At 37.9% G+C, this 19,408-nt stretch overlaps 1 protein-coding gene across 1 annotated transcript; it reads right to left on the bottom strand.

Annotated features, from left to right (window-relative positions):
* Nucleotides 1–1,159: 1,159 nt before the first annotated feature.
* On the bottom strand, nucleotides 1,160–18,239 carry slc34a1b (solute carrier family 34 member 1b). The gene is made up of 10 exons (XM_051677010.1): nucleotides 18,125–18,239; nucleotides 17,706–17,849; nucleotides 14,335–14,446; nucleotides 14,052–14,247; nucleotides 13,328–13,420; nucleotides 13,169–13,247; nucleotides 12,191–12,358; nucleotides 9,816–9,932; nucleotides 7,472–7,596; nucleotides 1,160–1,952 (listed from the first exon to the last, which is right to left on the bottom strand). Exons 1-10 carry the CDS (start codon nucleotides 18,237–18,239, stop codon nucleotides 1,386–1,388), a joined length of 1,716 nt encoding a protein of 571 aa, XP_051532970.1. The 3' UTR covers nucleotides 1,160–1,385.
* Between the last annotated feature and the right edge of the window lie 1,169 nt (nucleotides 18,240–19,408).

A 19,408-nucleotide genomic window follows, 5' to 3' on the forward strand; every position in this document is an offset into this window, starting at 1 on the left:
TAGAGAAATATACTCTTTTAGAGAAATATACTCTTTTATTTCCACCGAAGCGCTCAGGGGCATTCTCTGCAGTGCACCAGTGCAGAGGAGGGAGGAGCCACTGAAATGCACCATCAGATCCAGCAGAGATGAATGAACAGTCGTGGGAATTCAGCTCAGTGAGCATGACCGTTCGGCTCTGAAGAGAAAATCTGAACGAGTGGTTGCATACCAGCTCCTTTTATACCCGTATGTTCGGGGGAGTGGCATGCAAATACCACTCGCCAATTTTCATTGGCCTTTTATCAAAGACCAGAGGTGTCTCGGGCTCCCAAGAGTGACCCCTAGTGTCACTACATCGACACAACGTCGAGTGAGTGACAGATAGGGAAGAAAGTGTTTCACCGCTGTTCAAATGCACTTTGGATCGCATCATTTATATGTATAAATGTTTTCTATCGAAAGGACTAAATATTAAATTATACAAATGACAATATAATTTAAAGTAATCTCTTCAGTATTCAAAATATTTCTTGAATGTAACTGTATTCTAATTACCAATTATTTAAATTGTAACTGTAGTGGAATACAGTTACTTATATTTTGTATTTTAAATACGTAATCCCATTACATGTATTCCATTACTCCCCAACCCTGTGCGCCTGGAACTCAGTTTATTTGAGTGTGCAACATACATGCTGTAAAATGTCTTTTATAGTGTATTCTATTACTTTATCCAAGGTATTTCCATTAAAATACCACTTCTTTTTTAGTAACTCAAGAGAAGTTTGTTTAATACCATGTGAAATTACCGTTCCAATTTGAAAAGCATGCTTTAATTTGCAGCTATTTATATGCTTGACTATGCATGTCATTGCTTCAGTAAACTGTATCAGTGAATTTTAAAATTGACTTGACAGAAGAAGTCACAGGGGCCACAAAAGAAAGTCAGTTTGCAAGTTTTCATCTAGGCGCACTCAGTTTGATCTTTGACTTTTCATGAATCTATGACAGGCAATTACCACAACCATGTTCATATATATTCAGTGAATATAGAAATTCTGTGGCGCATTCAGTAAAAATGGCTCAATGGCTGGCGAGTTCTTATCAATATAAAAATTTTACCTTTCTGCAGTTGTGTCAGATAGCTTAGTTTCAGAAACACACAAAAACGTGCAGACACAATATTTATTTAAAGATGTTTTATCATAATAAGAAAGTACCATTTTTATTAGTGGTCAAATTATACAATGACTCATGGGGGTCAAGGAAGTTCAGTGTTTTTTTTTTTTTTTTTTTTTTTTTAAAGTGAACTGATTAAATGGAAATGTAAAGCTAATTGTTGAGGTGCAATGTCCCAATAATTTGCAAATTTTAACCAAAATGTATTTTAAGGACCATATAGTCTATAGTCGGCTGCTCTTTCCATTCTGCATGTCAGTGCCAAAAGCCCCAATCTCAAAATCATACTTATAAATCAGAGCTGGGTTATTATATGCCATAGGCACCTTATTTTTCTCGTCACATACTGACAACTGTGGGGGATCCTCAGGAGACGTGCAGCTCTGATCATTGCTCCGGCCATTCCTGCAGCATAATGTCACTCTTGTAATGATGGCATCCATTGGTTTGAGTGAATGCATCCAGAGAGGTAGGTAGTCCCATGTGCGCAGCCACCATGGCAGGAGGTGAGGCTTTTGTGATTGCATTATATTTACCACTACAATACAGACTAGGAAAACAACACATGGTCCACAGATACCCACCAGGACCTGCCAACCAGCGATGGAGAGGGTAAAGACAATGGACGGCAGTAGAAGGAAGCAGAGAATCAGGTACAGCACTGCAAACCACCGATATTTTGCTGTTTGTGCACCCAGAAATTGTGCCATGCAGATGGGGATACGGCTAAGAGGCAGTGGGTACCAAAGTATTATGCCCAGAATGTTGAAGATGAAATGACATAGAGCAACCTATGGAAGAAAATAGGCAGAACTTGTATTGGAAGGAACTTGAACACAGTGAGGTAAATTAATAAAACCTTCAACCTTTCTTAGGCCAGTGACCCCTTGGTGGGTAGAGAGACAGAGCTGGGACCCTCTGTTACATATTGTTTAATTTAAGTGTAGCATTCCATGTCTATTTTAACATGCTGGATCGGCCCATCCTACAGGCAATGTCAAGGGTACACAGTGAAAAGTGCAGAGATCATGAACATTTCATAATAATTTTGACATTCAGCTACTTTTATTTTGACATGTCATGTTGCTCTCAGTATGTCATTGTTTACGCAATCAGTGTGATCACTGCGCGTGGGCTTCGTTATTTAACAAATTACAATGGTGATGATAACCAAAAACAACATGTTAAAAATAAGATGAGCTCTGAATAATCACCAAATGAAAAGTAACAGAAAGTAACAACAATTACAATAGCAATGTCTATAAAATCAGTAAACAGTAAAGCTATTAGAAGTACACAGTAATTTGCTAAATTTATTTATACAGCCATGAATTGCTGGAAGTCCACTTCTTATCACAGTATTATTAGACACAGATCACACACCTTGCTGAATAATGCAGAAACGCAAAATAAGTCATGAAAAATATTACTTTATGGCTATTTGAGTCTTTGAGGCTTACTTTGAATGAATGGCAGAAACAGTTGTCAAAGCATTGGGCTTGTTATGTTTTGTCAAGAATAATCTGGGGAAGGAATTCAGACATATATTTATCTTTGTTTATTTTTTATATATTTTACAAGGTGTTTTATTTATAGGACCATTTTAAAATATGTAATTTTACGTATTTGTAACGCTGTCGCTGGCAATGACAAAGACGATGACATGTGATGAACCCAAGTACAGTTTTATTATCAAACGTGAAATTCCAAATCCATAACTCCCAACATGAACAAAATACAATGACATATCATGTCGTGTCATGTCGTGTCGTGTCATGTCATGTCAAGTCATGTCATGTCCCATCCAGCAAAGTTACTCTCAAAAACAATGTTACATTAACAATACCTGACAATGGACAATGGCAAACATGAGGCTTAAATACATGGACAAGGGAGAAACATGACAATGATAACAATGACAAGACAGAACTGATAACAAGGTAACAAGACAATAAACCAATGAAAACAAGACACATGAACATGGAGGGATACATGAAATCACATGACCGGGGACCACATGACATGAAACACATGAACAAACACATAAAACATTACAGTATTTTAGGGCTGGGTAATTGAACGCGTTAATTTCTGTAATTATTAGTTGACTGTTTAATGCGTAAAAAAAAAAAAAAAAGAATGCAATTAATGCTGTATCTGTCCCCCCCCCACTTCCTGAAACTTTGCAAATGTTTTTCTCCACTTCCTGTGGCTAAAATTTCCAGGAGGTACATGCTCGACTTGACTGCACATCCTACTACAGAAACCGATCACAGTGCATGCTTATTTATACGCACGACACATGTCCAGGGCAAAAAAATGGAGCAGATTTACTGTACAGAGAATTGAGACTTTAGCTGCAAGCACTGAGCCAGATGTGGGAGAAATACGGGCAAGCTGCTCTCTTTGCATCGCCTGAAAACACTCTCTCTTACTGTCATCTGAACCAGTCACTGTCAAAAGTGAAAACCGCACGAGAAAGACCCAACGTGTGCACGACAGAGACTGAACAGCAGCCAGAGAAAATAATTGTTTTGAGATTTAAAACTTCAGCAAATTAAAGTTCACAATTCAACCCTTTGTGCAAAACAAGCTGAATTCCATTATATTAGCTATGCTGATGAAAGTGGTTAGGAAATATTTTCAATTGCATTGCTCACTCCGCTTGCTCTGTAATGTTATGTTGCTATGGTTACAAACATTGCATTAATTTTGAATCGAATAAAATTGACCAGAACTACCTGTGCATACAACAGTTTGAACCGCATGCATTCCAGCCAATAAGAATCGAGTATTCGAACAGACCATGGTATGATTAATTATAAATGATGATAGAATGTTTATTCATTTTATCATTTTAAAGTTTAAAGTCTTGGTTAAAGTGATATAATCCCTTGAAATAAGTTACCAGATATCACACAGAACAGAATGAAACCGTTATAATGTCAAATTAGGTAAGTGCTTACATTGTGTTTAAATAAATGTAATGGCATTGAACATTTAATTCATCTCATTGATTATAATACAATAAAATCAACTGATAAATTCCATGAATTCAATATAAAGATACAGAAATATTTGTACATCTTTAAAATGGTTAATTTGAAAAATGATTACATTTTTAGATGCTTTCAATACTTCAATGTTGTGCATTTCAGTATTTATGCAAATATCAGCAAAATTACTATGTGCTAGAACCACACTTTATGTAGGAATACCTACGAATACTCATGAGATCACGTTGAGCACTCAGAACTACCTGCAAGATCAGGTACTGCACTGCGCAAATTGTGTTGAGCACAAATTGTTTGTCCGTGTTTGCGACGTTATCCGATTTACACAATTTCTTTAGTGAATCAGGTGCTAAAACAGGGGCCGGCGTTGACATGGAGTGCCATTTTTTATTTTCCTGGTCAATAAACCTGTCCTGTTGTACAAAATGAGTTAACACAGTTAATCACTGGGTTTCCCAAAGCACTAAGTAGGACGTTAGTAGCACTTAAGTAGTACTTAATCTCTAAAGTGCGTTTCCCAAAAGCATCGATATCCAAGTAGCTCGTAAAAACGTTCGTAAATTAATGAGAGCTTTGAACCGCTCTTAAGTGCAACTTAAACATATCTTTCTGGCATCTTTCACAGTTTATCAAAGACAATGTTACATTTAATAAATTGTATTAATATATTTTGATCATTGGAAAGCCATTTTAAACTATTTCAGAGGCTAAAAGTGATCGCTAATACAGGTGCTGGTCATATAATTAGAATATCATCAAAAAGTTGATTTCACTAATTCCATTCAAAAAGTGAAACTTGTATATTATATTCATTCATTACACACAGACTGATATATTTCAAATGTTTATTTCTTTTAATTTTGATGATTATAACTGACAACTAAGGAAAATCCCAAATTCAGTATCTCAGAAAATTAGAATATTACTTAAGACCAATACAAAGAAAGGATTTTTAGAAATCTTGGCCAACTGAAAAGTATGAACATGAAAAGTATGAGCATGTACAGCACTCAATACTTAGTTGGGGCTCCTTTTGCCTGAATTACTGCAGCAATGCGGCGTGGCATGTAGTCGATCAGTCTGTGGCACTGCTCAGGTGTTATGAGAGCCCAGGTTGCTCTGATAGTGGCCTTCAGCTCTTCTGCATTGTTGGGTCTGGCATATCGCATCTTCCTCTTCACAATACCCCATAGATTTTCTATGGGGTTATGGTCAGGCGAGTTTGCTGGCCAATTAAGAACAGGGATACCATGGTCCTTAAACCAGATACTGGTTGCTTTGGCACTGTGTGCAGGTGCCAAGTCCTGTTGGAAAATGAAATCTGCATCTCCATAAAGTTGGTCAGCAGCAGGAAGCATGAAGTGCTCTAAAACTTCCTGGTATACGGCTGCGTTGACCTTGGACCTCAGAAAACACAGTGGACCAACACCAGCAGATGACATGGCACCCCAAACCATCACTGACTGTGGAAACTTTACACTGGACCTCAAGCAACGTGGATTGTGTGCCTCTCCTCTCTTCCTCCAGACTCTGGGACCCTGATTTTCAAAGGAAATGCAAAATTTACTTTCATCAGAGAACATAACTTTGGACCACTCAGCAGCAGTCCAGTCCTTTTTGTCTTTAGCCCAGGCGAGACGCTTCTGACGCTGTCTGTTGTTCAAGAGTGGCTTGACACAAGGAATGCGACAGCTGAAACCCATGTCTTGCATACGTCTGTGCGTAGTGGTTCTCCCCCACATTTTTGAATGGGTTTTGTTTCACAATCCTCTCCAGGGTGCAGTTATCCCTATTGCTTGTACACTTTTTTCTACCACATCTTTTCCTTCCCTTCGCCTCTCTATTAATGTGCTTGGACACAGAGCTCTGTGAACAGCCAGCCTCTTTTGCAATGACCTTTTGTGTCTTGCCCTCCTTGTGCAACGTGTCAATGGTCGTCTTTTGGACAACTGTCAAGTCAGCAGTCTTCCCCATGATTGTGTAGCGTACAGAACTAGACTGAGAGACCATTTAAAGGCCTTTGCAGGTGTTTTGAGTTAATTAGCTGATTAGAGTGTGGCACCAGGTGTCTTCAATATTGAACCTTTTCACAATATTCTAATTTTCTGAGATACTGAATTTGGGATTTTCCTTAGTTGTCAGTTATAATCATCAAAATTAAAAAAAAATAAACATTTGTAATATATCAGTCTGTGTGTAATGAATGAATATAATATACAAGTTTCACTTTTTGAATGGAATTAGTGAAATAAATCAACTTTTTGATGATATTCTAATTATATGACCAGCACCTGTATTTCTTATATTATGTCATACATTTTTCAAAATCACACAGAGGGGTTATCACTAGCACACAAGCAACAGTGAGAGAGGAGCAGACTATTTTATTTATATGAAGTTTTTCACACCTGCATTCCAATCTACATCTTGATGTAATCTTTCTTCATGTTCACGCAGCGTGTTTTCATGAGCTGAATGAGAAGCTAAACACTACTAAAGTGTGACGAGACTCACGCTGCATGTGCAAGCCATTTGCACATCACAGGCCAAACTTTTTATTCCTTTTTGGTGAATTGCACCTGCAAAATCCTAAAACTTTATTTCCAGGTTTAATTTGTATTTTGAATAATTTGTATTTTGCCATGTGTGTTTTTTGAACTGCACAATGTGGGTTTATTTTTTCTCTTTTAATCATTTAATGTAATTTTGAGTGTGATCATGGTTAAGGAGGGTGTACCTGTATGCTGGGTTGGAAATCTCAAAGATTAATAGTGGCGTTTTTCTTACTGCATTACGTGTTATTCTGAAAGCAAAAAGAAACAAACGAAACACGGAATGTAGGCAAAGAGGGCACATTTACTCGTGCGATTAACCGAAATTGAAGCGCTGCCGGCTCGTGTTATGCGAATGGCTTGCACGCACTGCATGAGTCTGTTGGGTATACTGCAGTCTCGTTACATTTAAACTTTTTGTTTAGCCTCCCATTCAGCTCATGAAGGATTACATCAAGATGTAGATTGGAATGCAGGTGCAGAATTTACATAAATAAAATAGTCTACTCCTCTCTCGCCGTTGATGGCGTGCCAGTGATTACCCCTCCATAGGTGACATAGGTTGCCGACCCCAGTGCTAAAACATCACAGAGAGTGTGTGCAAATAAACAGCACTATCAGAGTGCGCAATTCATTCTCAGTGAATTACCAGTTTATTTATTAGCTTTTCAAATTGAATATCTGCGTTATTGGTCTGTAAATTGAGTTTTAACCAAGTGGCGAAGTCTGTGCAAATGGAGTTACCTGAAAGGCAGCAGCTAGCTGGTCTCCTGGGCTAGCTAATGCAGCTAAGATGGCTGTAGTAGTCGTCCCAATATTGGAGCCCAGTGTTAGAGGGTAGGCACGCTCAATACTTATCACGCCAATACCTGAAAGTGCAATGAACATGAAACACTAAGATTTCTGTCGCTAATGAGACTGTGTTATAAGGTGAATCTAATCTTTTAGAAAGCAAATTGGATGACCAGTTATGACCACGACAGAACTTGAAAAGGCTATATCTGTTTGAAAAGGCTGCCAGTGTTTTTGCTTTTTAGAAAATGTAGGCTGCGCAAATAATGGCTTCCATGGTGGTTCTAAAACTCTATGGGATTAGTGGTCTCCCAGGCGTTGTAATTAGGATGCTTTGGAGCCATAATCTAGCTGTCATGCCTCACTAGAAAGTTTAATCACTGTGTAGCTAATTACAATAAATCCAGGAGCCATGTTAGACTATCACTCTTCCATCTCTCTGAGGAGCAGGTGGATTAGAGTGGGCTCAGTGCATCAAATGAAGATCTCTTTTCTCTTGCCACTGTTTCTCCCACACTCTATTTCTATTCTCTTTCCCTCCTTCTCTCAATCTCAAACATATATCTCTGCTTCCGAATGTTCATGTGCCCTGGAATCGATGTTATACTGCCGGATTTATGAAAAGCAGCATCCCCCAAAAGACATTTGTATTCATTCACACCTTTCACCTTTCCCTGTGGTGCTAAAGTGATTGTATGCTCAATCTCCATGTTCTGGTCCCAAGGAAACCTGGTTCGTGTTCACATAAACAAAAGTAAGCTTGATTCGTACATTGCATTTTTGCTCTAAAATTAAATATTTACTCCACTGATGGTTAGGTTTAAGGCTGTGGTTTGGGTTAAAAATAAACTCACTTTTGGAGCCACCTATAACCCCCAATAACTTTTAAATATTAATTAATAACACCCCCAAACAGTCCCCAAAACCTGCACAGATGTACCTCATTAATTATGCAATGACAACAGCCAATAGCAAGTCCTCAAGTATTAACAACAACAGATGTTAAAGTATATTCCTGGTAAGGGCTATAATACGAAGTAGTTTTAGAATTTGATATTCATTTATATAGGTAAACAAGCCTTTTTGCCCTTTACACCAAGAAAATGAAAATGCAGACGTCTGATCGGTCCATCTAACCACTGATCTACAAAAGCCCTGGAACCTGAATAAAACAAGCAAGAAATGAATGAAAGTGGATGAGGTCGTGCTGGCTTGTTGTCACTGCCATTCTATGTTGCTTGTAGATGCGTGTTGAACCATAAAGAGATGTTCTGGTATACACAAGTCCAAATGTTTATGTAAGTAGTTATAACTTGCATTGTATGACTTATATGATAGTCGTAGAATGACCATATACTGTTTGCAGTGTTATCAAGCTTATCAAGTAAAATAACAGTGTTTTAAAACCTGTAGTGGGTTTCGTGCTATTCTTCTTTCAAGATGGAAATTTGACTTTATTCACAGTTAGAAAAGATTGATATTGAAGATCAGTCATGAAGTCAGCAGAATTAGACTAAGTAGGATAATGAACAAACATTGCTTTGTATCCTATTATTAAGGATGAGGAATTAACTTTAACCCTTACCTCTTCAAGTCACACAATATTGAAAGTAATATGCTGCTTTAAAAAAGTTATAAAACACAGGGCATATTGTGCTTGTGTAACGTTGTCGAATGCAGACACAAACAATAAAAGAGTGTAAAACGATTTAATAGACAAATAACAAAGGGACCCATACAGAAGAACACGCAGTTGAACCAATACAGTGTTCCAGAAGTATCCGAAAGTGAAGAAAGCTGCCTCATCAAAAGTATGCGTGAACTGTGCAATGACAAGTGTATGCCAGTCTCTCTCTCTTTGCCGGTGGAGCGGAATCGGATTTGAATCACTTTAGTTAGATTACGTCAGCATTCAAACTGTGTATGTTGATAAATAACTTGTCAGTCACCGTGATTTTGACAATGTTGGAAGCTGGTTTGGTATAAATTGGCCAAATTTGTTTTAATTATTTTTTTTATATATAAATTGTCACTGCAGAATGTTGTTGTGATGACAATATTTTAACATATTTAACCGTGAGGGCTAAAGATTAACAACCTCTAAAACTTAGTGGTTTCTAAATGCAAATAATAAGGGCATTACTCAGACATGGAGCTCTTGAGTGAAATGAACATATTGGCTAATCTTGGTGCACAGCTAATGTGTACAGGATAAATCGAAGCCCCTCCCTGAAGTTCTTGCCCATGAGCTCAACCTGGTCATGGTGTAAGGTAATGCAAGAGAGGAATGACTTACCAATTAAAGGAGTTATTGCGGAAGTGAACACAGAGCTGCTCTGAACCACAAAGGTCATGCAAGCCCCAACCAGAATGGCCAGGTAGCCTGTCAACCAGCCAAATGGAAAAGGAAGGTCTGCATAAAAAGTGTTTTTGTTTAACATCTTATAAATTTATGGAAATACACTTGAGGTACCCTTTGATGTTCCTCAGACTGGCACACCTCTAGGCACAAAAAGGGCAGTTTTCTGAGGAACTTACAAAGCCTAGCCTAAAGCGAACCCATAAGTTCCTGCAAGAACTCAAAATACTGCCAACAGTTCCTTAAAAAAACACATCACAGGGGAAAAGGAAAGGGTTTTAAGGCACTTTCAATACAACAGCCTCACTCTTTAAAATATTTGGAAACTTTAGCACTCTCAAAATAGTACTGCTTAAGGTATTAGGCTGTCACTGGGGTTGTACCCTTGTTTTGGGTACATATTTGTACCCTTAAAGAGTTTAAAAGGTATATTTCTTGTTCCCAGAGAAACAAAACATATAAATGTACCTTTAAACACAATAGGTCTTTAGGGTACAGTTATGTGCCCAAAACGAGGTACAGAAAGGTCACCTTGAGGGTACCACCCCAGTGACGGCCCCTGTACACTGTAAAAAATGTAGTGTGAGTTTCCAGTAAATTCCTGGCTACTAGTTGCATGACTTTCACAGTATATTTTACAGCAGTATTTTTTTTACAATTTTTTACAATTAAAAGACAACTGTATACTGTGACTTCACAGTTAACAGGACCAATAAATTACTGCAATGTAGCAGTGCTGTATTGTGGAATCACAATGATCATCTGTATTTATTTTTTTTTAATCTACAGTGTTTGTCCATTGTCACGATTTTTATGCTAAGTGTTGATATCTTGCATGCCTGACTGAAAACTCATGACAAAAAAATAATTAGCGATAAAACCAAACACATTATAGCTTAGCTTTGCAAACATCTCTTCCTCACTGTTCATTTAAAATGATAAAAATGTTTTACTTTTAAATGCATCACATGGTGCTGTGCACACTTCATGGGCTGACATAAATTCAACCACTAAATTAACTATTTTCTGCAGACATGACAGTACAAGAAATTGTGTTCTTAAACACAATTGCACCAACTGGGAGAAATGTAATTAGAAATAAATAAGATAAGGTCCCATCAAAAGGGAACACCAAACACTATAATGGTGACTTCAAACGTAACACAATTTTCCCATAATGCAGTGCGATAATCAAATTTCTTTTTTCACAGTAATTTGTTGTGTTGTGACAGAAGATTACCTAGCCTGCACTGATTTTACAGTAAAGTGTTGAAAACAGTATTTTATTGTAAGAAATTACTGTTAAATCTTGTAAAATCCTTGAAATTTTTACAGTGTACCTTAAACAGTACTATTTGTTCTGAGGATGAGCCACACTTTACAATAGCCGTGTTTCCACTATCGGGCCAAATGAGGGTGTGCTAGTGCATGCCAGGGCCAGTTGCGTTCCCACTGTCACTTCTGGGGCTTTCCCACTGTTATTATTGTGCCTCTTGGCTTCTTTGAGGCCTGTAGTGTGTGGCCCGCCGATTACTCTTGGGCCAAACAAGGCCAACTGGGGATTGAGGTGGGGTCAATGGCAGAGTTTTGCTGAATCAGTTCAGAGGGTCATCCCCAAGATCGATGAACTTGCCAGGTTATGTATTCAGCGCACAATGCTACAGGTTCAGGAAAAATTACTAAATTGCGGGCACAGTACAAATCCGTTAAAACACACAGTGGACAAAGTGGTGCCCAAAGGAAGAACTTTTCATGGTTCGAAATCATGGATGGTGTGCTGAGACATCGTCCCACTGTTTGTGGAGAGACAACTCGTAAAACCATGGCAGTTACAGTCGGTGAGTCGTCACCACTAACTTATCTTGCTAGCTAGCTAATGTTTACATACAATATAAACTCAATATTCTAGAAAATGATATAACATGATACCTCAGCTTTTAGTTTCCCTCTTGCTTGTGAAATAGGCAGAGTGTGTGACGATGGCACCAGGACGGCGTATTAAGAGTGGGTTTTAGGGCAGTGCTGCAGGGCTATTGGTCCTTGGTGGGAATGCAGATCGATTTTTTTCTTGCAGCTCATGGTCCAAGGCCATTGAGCCTGGCAGACAGTTGATAGCCCTGGCTGTCACTGGCCCGATAGTGGAAAAGTGTCTACTGTGTAGATGTCTTAGCATTATATAACAAAATATCAAACCAACAAAAGTGGCATTAATTTTAAAGGAGTATAGTACAAGGCTCCTTAGCTTGTACATAGAACACGGTACCTCACAATCATCTGAACTGTATCCTGTGAATAGGTACTATAGTTCTCACCTGTGTTGATGATTTTCTGAATGGCTTTGGCCACTTGGCCCTGGAGAAGGGAGTTCAGTAGCTTAACCAGCAGCAGGAGACAGGAACAGAGCACCAGCAGTGAGGAAGCCAGCAGAATCAATCCCACAGCCAGATCAGACAATTGGGTTTCCACAAATAGATGAGAACCTGGTCAAAGACGCACATACACAGTTCTGTCTCCAGTCTCCTGTGTAAATGCAGCTGTCAATCACAGTTTGATAGACATGCATGCTCATTCACAGTAATGAGCCCATCACTTGGTGATTATGGGATGTGTTACCAGAAAGTGGATTCCACATTCTTACAAATGACCATTATTTATTTTGGAAATGAGGTTGACACATATAATTGGGGTCTTGAGCCATAGATTCTCCCCTGATAAATATGGAGATATTATTTGTTCTTTCACAAAAGGTGGCTCTTTTGCTCTCCGGATATAAATGTGGAAAAATTAAAAATATGCAGCCGATTGCCTGCAAGTCATTATATGAAACAGGATGACTCAAAAGCTCATTCAAAGTTTAAAAACATCCTGTTTCCTAATACAACCTGAAAACTGTTGTTGATCTTGAATGTGTAGTTAGTCTTTTAAACAAGCATATGACTCAGTGGCAGTCTCTATGACAGCCGGTACTAATACAGAATAATGACAGTTATTAGCCCAGACAGAGTTCCGAGTAAATAAAGACGAGGCAAACAGAATTCAGAAGTACTAAGAAATGAATCTCTTTCTTCAAAGCAAAAAGTTTGCATTGTTTGAATAAGGCATCAGTATGAAAATATTTTATGCATTCCAATTTTGAAGCCAGATACTGTACATTTTGATATCAGTAATGTGTTATTTAAAAGCTTATGAATAAAATGACTAAAGGCTGATCGATCAAAGGAAGGCTCATAGTGCTGCCTTTGTCCATCCCATTCCTTCATTCCTTAAACTTTGATAGAGTTTCAACTCACATTTTTCAACATTGATGTGAAGTGATGTAGTTGGCATTGTGGAGTTTTTTGAGACTGCTAAAGAAACATTCTCTTGGACCTGTAGATAAAAGAGTTAGATAATGATATCTATTTCAAAAGTATGTCAAAGACTTCATCAGTAGGCAAACAGACACTCACCATTAATGGAGACTTGCACCAAACTTTAATCAGGCTTTTATTCCACATCATCTCTTGTCCTGTTGCAATGCCTACAATAACTGACTTATCCAGCTAAAAGTTAAAAAATGGTAAAATCCAAATTGTTAAAGAGAGACGGGGTTAGCACTGTTTTGATATTCCTCAAACATTAAGAGTTTGTTCTAACTTAACTGCTTAAATGTATAGTTCAAAATCTGACTGATCGCATTATGAATTCAGCAACAGAAGGTCGAAAGTTTTGCTGCTGAAATCGGCCTGTTTACTGAAATTCGGATCACTTCCCCCAGTGGCCGAAGTTGGAAGTGTTGCTGAACATATAGGGTGAGCTCCATTTTCCGGGTGAAATGTCCACAGAGGGGCACTGAAAGCAATTTCTTGTTTTTAGTTGTAAATTATGTAATGCAGTTACAGGAATACATTTCTTTTTTTTTTTTTTTTACCCTATCCCCTAACCCAAACCCCAACCCTAAACCTAACCACCTGTGTCTTGGAGGTGGCTCGTGCAACATGCTATCAGTAGGGCTAGCAAGGGATCTTATTTTAATTGATGCAAAAATTTCTGAACTATCCGATTATCATACACACTCAGTATATTTAATATAGACATTCAAACTTTGTTGTTTAATTTCAGTCTTAGGTGTGTTATTTTTGTTTTTTGTGAACTTCACATACATTAGCTGCCTTGAACAATATAATACTGCACCTGAATAATACGTTTGGTGACGGGTTCTGTGATGACTTTCAGGAGCTCTGGTGCATCTTCTCCAGTCTTGATGTTGAAACTTTTCACTACTGCCTCAGAAGCCAGCTTCATCAGACTAGTGACGACTTCCAGTGGCAGCAACACAAGCACTGACAACCAGTTAAAGCAGTCATGGACTGTGGCACCCGCAAACGCCCTGAAACACACCCAAACAGACTTTGTCATCGAAGAGCTCCAGACTTGATGTTTAAATGGGTGACAGTGTGAGGTATGCTCTCTCTACCGTTTGAACTCCTCTCTCTCTCCTGCCTGCATCAGAGCCACGATTGTGTTGGTGACAGAAGTACCGATGTTAGAGCCCATGATGATAGGAATGGCAGATCCAACATCCAACACTGCATGGAACAGAGAATCAATACCAATCTGAGTCACATTTCATTAAGTGCAACATTCGTTCTTAGGCAATGAAGTTAAGAAAATGTCATGGGGAACTACTATTGACCACAATTTGGAGTCCGTTTTCAGGGCTGATATTTCTATGCTGCAATTTATTTTCTTAATCAGTATCTTTGTCTTATTTTCCAGTAAAATATCTAAACATCCTTAAATCAGAAGTGTGTAATATCTGTGCCACTTGCACCACTGAACGGAATTGCAAAAATAAATATTGTTTTTAAACAGCCTTCTGAACCTTCTGCTATTGGTCGAACATATAGTCTCCGGCTCCCCGCCCCAGCTCACACCATTGGTTGAATCAGTGTTGCTGAAACAAACAGAGCAATTTTCATAGCGCCATGTATTTGCAGTTTTTAAGAAAATTTACCTAAAATTGCTTACTTATTGTTGTCTCTCCATATTAAGCTTTGGTGTTAAGTATTTTAACACCAACAAAGTTACACAGTTCAGCTTTAAATCAAGATAAATTTACAAAAATGATATAAGATTTTAAGTCTTGTTCTGAGAGCAATCTAATAAAATTGAGTGAGGTTTATGCTTATAAAAAAATAAACTATTTACCAGTGGGGAAGAAAAATACTTTTTTTTCCTTTTTATAAATTTTTTTTAACCCCAACTAGCAATTTTATTTATTTTTTTTTCATCCTTGTAAGATTAATAAAGTAATATAGATAAATTGATGGATAGATTTTGCCACAAATCTTAAAGGGTTCATGACATGCTCTTTTAAAAAAAACAATTTGATCTTCCCTGAGGTCATAGTTTAGTCATATATAGTAATTGTCCACCCTGTCTCTGACCATCTGTCTGAAAGGCTCGTTTTAAGCTGTCTGGCCTTTAAGACTTCAATGTAAATACCCACTGTTGTGATTGACTAACATCATGCAGCCCTTCCAATACAGGCATATTTGAAACGCAAGCCGAAGAAAATGAATGAACTGCACACAACATTATAATACAAATTTCAGTGTTAACACATAACGTACACCCAACACATTTCATCAGAACGTATTAAATTGTTCACTCAAGCACAGCATAAACTATCAAACAGTCATGACATATGAAATATTCATGAATTAAATTGGTTACTTATGTTTCTGTCATCCAGTAGTCCAATTTTAACTGCCCCATCTTTCAATAACAAATCCTTTGCAAAGTTTAAATCATATTGTGACTGTTTCACAAACACACTGAAAATCCTCACTGAATTCACACTGAAATCTTCTGAATACTCAAATGTAATTCACAATACACGGTGATGTTGGGTGCTTCAACCGGCTTCAACATGCCAAAGCAGAGGTGCTGGTCTTCATATCTCACATTTTCCCGATTTGTTTACACACAGAACGGCATGTGTTTTTTCCCAGTCAGTGGCAACAGCAGAATGAGACACATTTTAAAAAGTTGTGCTTGTTCCATTCTTAAAATGTGGCACACATTGCCGGAAATGCATCAAAATGGTCAAAGATGTTTACATGTTTATAAAAGATCAACAATTAAAAATAGCACCGATGGGTGCAAAAACGGTCCAGGACGCCTTCCAAACAGCACAACAGCATAATAGCAAGACAACGCAGCTGAATGGGGGATCATTTTTAGAGTTATAACTTGACGTTGCATCTTTTAAAAGCAGTGCGAGATGTATGATAACGGTCAGAGCCATTTGAGTAGTGCATGTTTATGTAAAAAAACATTTAAATCCAGACAGGCACATGAAGGTGTCCTGTATAAGTCCACTTAGAATGAATCTCCCATGACAGGCCCAATCTCTCTCCTCTTTACCTGTGTGACTGACTGAGCACCAGTGGGCGGGGCCAAGGGTGCGATGATGAAAAATAGGCATTGATGTCTGGCTGAGGAGGCAGTCATATGCAGATGTATTTGGCCCTTGTGACGTCACAAGTTCCACGAATTCAAAACGAGCCGTTTTTGCAGCATGGATAAAATAAATGCTCTTTATTCTATTAAGGAGAAAGTTTTCAGTTATGAAACTTACAGTATGTTTTTAAAGTACAATGACCTCTTATATGTCAAAAGATCAAGGAAAATTGTATTCCTCATGTCATGACCCCTTTAATCAGTATTTTGTGTTGTTTTCATGAAAAAACAAAAACGTAAAAAATAAATTAAAAAAAAGATAAGATAAGATGAGATGATGAGATAAAATAAGATAAAGGAATATTCTGGGTTCAATACAAGTTAAGCTCAACTGACAGCATTTGTGGCATAATATTGATTACCACAAAAATGTATTTCGACTTGCCCCTGTTTTCCTTAAAAATGCAAACTGGGACTGAATAAGTGAATGGGGCTAATCAGTAAATGTAAAAAAAATACTCACTATTTTAAAAGTATAGTCACAAGATGTAAACAATGTGCATGTTAACATGATTTTAGTGTGATAAATTCGCTCACAAATCTTTTCTGTGCAAAGTTATAGCCAATTTAACAACTTAATTGCCATGACGATGTAATCTCAACTAACCCTAAAACGACTGTAAAAATGACGGTTTAAACAACTTTACATCTCAAATAATACATGAGTGTGAATAGGAGGAGGGCATGGCCGGGCCGTGAGGATGCACATCTGGCGCTGAACTGTCCTAATCAGCCGGGAGGGGGATAAAGACGAGCCGGAGGCACCAGTAACAGGGTTCACAGGACGGGCAAGGAGGAGGCGGGAACTGGCAGAACAGCAACATAACTTTAATGACATAAATCAACTTAAACAAACATAAACACACAGCGGCCGCGTGTGTGTGTCTCTCTCTCTATCGAACTGGTGCTTCGGTTCATCTTTATCCCCCTCCCGGCTGATTAGGACAATTCAGCGCCGGGCGTGCGTCCTCACGGCCCGGCCATGCCCTCCTCCTCGTCACACTCAGTTTTAACAGAAGAATTCATGTAAGTGCTTTTATAAAATTATAAGCTTCACATTTCTGCCTTTAAACCCTCCAGAAATTGGCTCCATTCAATTCCATTGTAAGTGCCTCACTGTAACCTCATTTTGTGCTTTTTTTTAAGAAAAGGAGGGACATTAAGAAATATTATGCCACAAATGCTGTCGATTGAGCTTAACTTGTATTAAACCTGGAATATTCCTTTAAGGATGTTTAGATATTTTTTTTTTTTAAAGAAAAAAATTGTGGCTGTAAGAAAATCATTATCTGCAGTTTGTAATGGCTGCGTTTGACTTACATCCAGAGGAAACTAAACTGACAACAATGGAGGTGGAGGTGCTGGAACTCTGGACCAGGACAGTGACCAGTATTCCCACCACCAGTCCTGCCACAGGGTTAGATAGGACCGCATTGTCCTTGAAGATGTCCCCTGCAACCTTACCTGTCCAGAGATACAATAATGACATTATCGGACTTTATCAAAGCACATAGACAAGTCTAATTTAATCTTACCAAATAATACTGCATGCTTAATTATTATAGCTCTGTCTTATAAATTATGTTTCCACTTTGAAGAAGTTATATTGAGATTAGTAAACATATGGTCACAAAGTAACCCACTTTTAACATTACTTTTGGAAACAGGAAGTTTACAGTAGTTAATGTGTCTGTGAAGAATGGAAAATTTACAACTGACAAAAAGTTGTTAAAGGTTACCGCCAGCTAACTGAAAGGCTGAGCTGAGGATGTCCAGAGAACAGATGAACATGTAGAGAAAGAAGAGAAGAAGGGGAATCTTGCAAATATTGATGAGGACGGTGTATTTTCCCATTATCCCCTTCAAAGGGCTCTGGACAGAGGAGTCTGGTTAGAATTTTTGTGTTATACAAATTTTATGTTAGAATGTGTCTCTTTAGTTCACTATAATACATATATGATATAGAAATATCTATTGTTAAGCCTATCAAGCAAATCTTATATCAATCAAAAGGTTCAAGTGAAAAACATAGCTCACTTGATGTTTCAGGGACTGGTCTAAAATGTTGTAAGACAGGTAAAAATAGTCCCACTTCTATGGCTCAAGTTATGTCATCTGATGCCACAGATCCACATAGGCAAAAAAATAAATACAAAAAATAATAATAATTTTCTTGTCAGGTTTATTAATTTTAGCTATATTTTAAATAGCCCAAATTGTTTGCAATAATTGATTTTTAATTAATCCTCCACTTTCCCGCAAGATAACGTTATACAGGAACCATTAATAAAAAAATTAAAAAAAAACAGTATATGTAATTGCAGTTATAAAGAATATAATGGGAAACATCCTTAAAAATGATCTCACAGACATAATGCTGTGTCCAGTTTTATATAAAAGAATCCCCCTTGCAATCAAAAACACATTTTATCCAATTCCCTCTTTGCTCACTGCAGTTAAACATTATGGAAATGAAATTAGTTTTTTATGTCTCGTTGTCACTTTATTACAACTTTTTTATGCTTTTTAATTTGGAGCCTCTTTTTGAAAAAGATGGAATTGCATCCAGATTACACTACGTAACACAATTTTTGTTCCTGGGTAGTAAGTTTTATTTCCTTATTGCTTATGTCTCAAAAGTATAGAAAATGGCTATTATTCCCCACAGACTTTGCTTTTGTGACCAGGACAGTGATATTTTGAAATTTACCCATTTACAATGAGAAAACAGGTGAATTTGTGTCTTTTCGTTCACATAAAGTCAGCATATGTATCCAAAATCCTTCTTTATCTGTGGTCTGACGAAGACACTGGCTTTGACTTTTGCCTCAGACAGCTTAGGGAAGAAGTCTTGAAGGTACTAGAAGGCTGCCGACTCCTTATCTAGAGCTCTGTCAAATTGTTTCATAAGGCCCAATTTGATGTGCAGTGGTGGCATCGGCACCTTCCGGGGGTCCACCAGTGGCTCCCACTTGATGTTGTTCCTCCCCACAGAGAACTCGGTCCGCTGTGGCCAGTCCCAC

Source organism: Myxocyprinus asiaticus, chromosome 38 (genome assembly GCF_019703515.2).
Source record: "Myxocyprinus asiaticus isolate MX2 ecotype Aquarium Trade chromosome 38, UBuf_Myxa_2, whole genome shotgun sequence".
Lineage (NCBI taxonomy): Eukaryota > Metazoa > Chordata > Actinopteri > Cypriniformes > Catostomidae > Myxocyprinus > Myxocyprinus asiaticus.

What these genes read in the sequence shown, in the direction of transcription:
- slc34a1b (XM_051677010.1), bottom strand. Translation starts at nt 18,239, where the DNA reads ATGGGAAAATACACCGTCCTCATCAATATTTGCAAGATTCCCCTTCTT. An exon ending in GAGAGAGAGGAGTTCAAACG is followed by an intron (nt 14,248 to 14,334) that starts GTAGAGAGAGCA and finishes GGTGTGTTTCAG; the next exon opens with GGCGTTTGCGGGTGCCACAG. An exon ending in TCAGAAAATCATCAACACAG is followed by an intron (nt 9,933 to 12,190) that starts GTGAGAACTATA and finishes CTTTTTATGCAG; the next exon opens with ACCTTCCTTTTCCATTTGGC.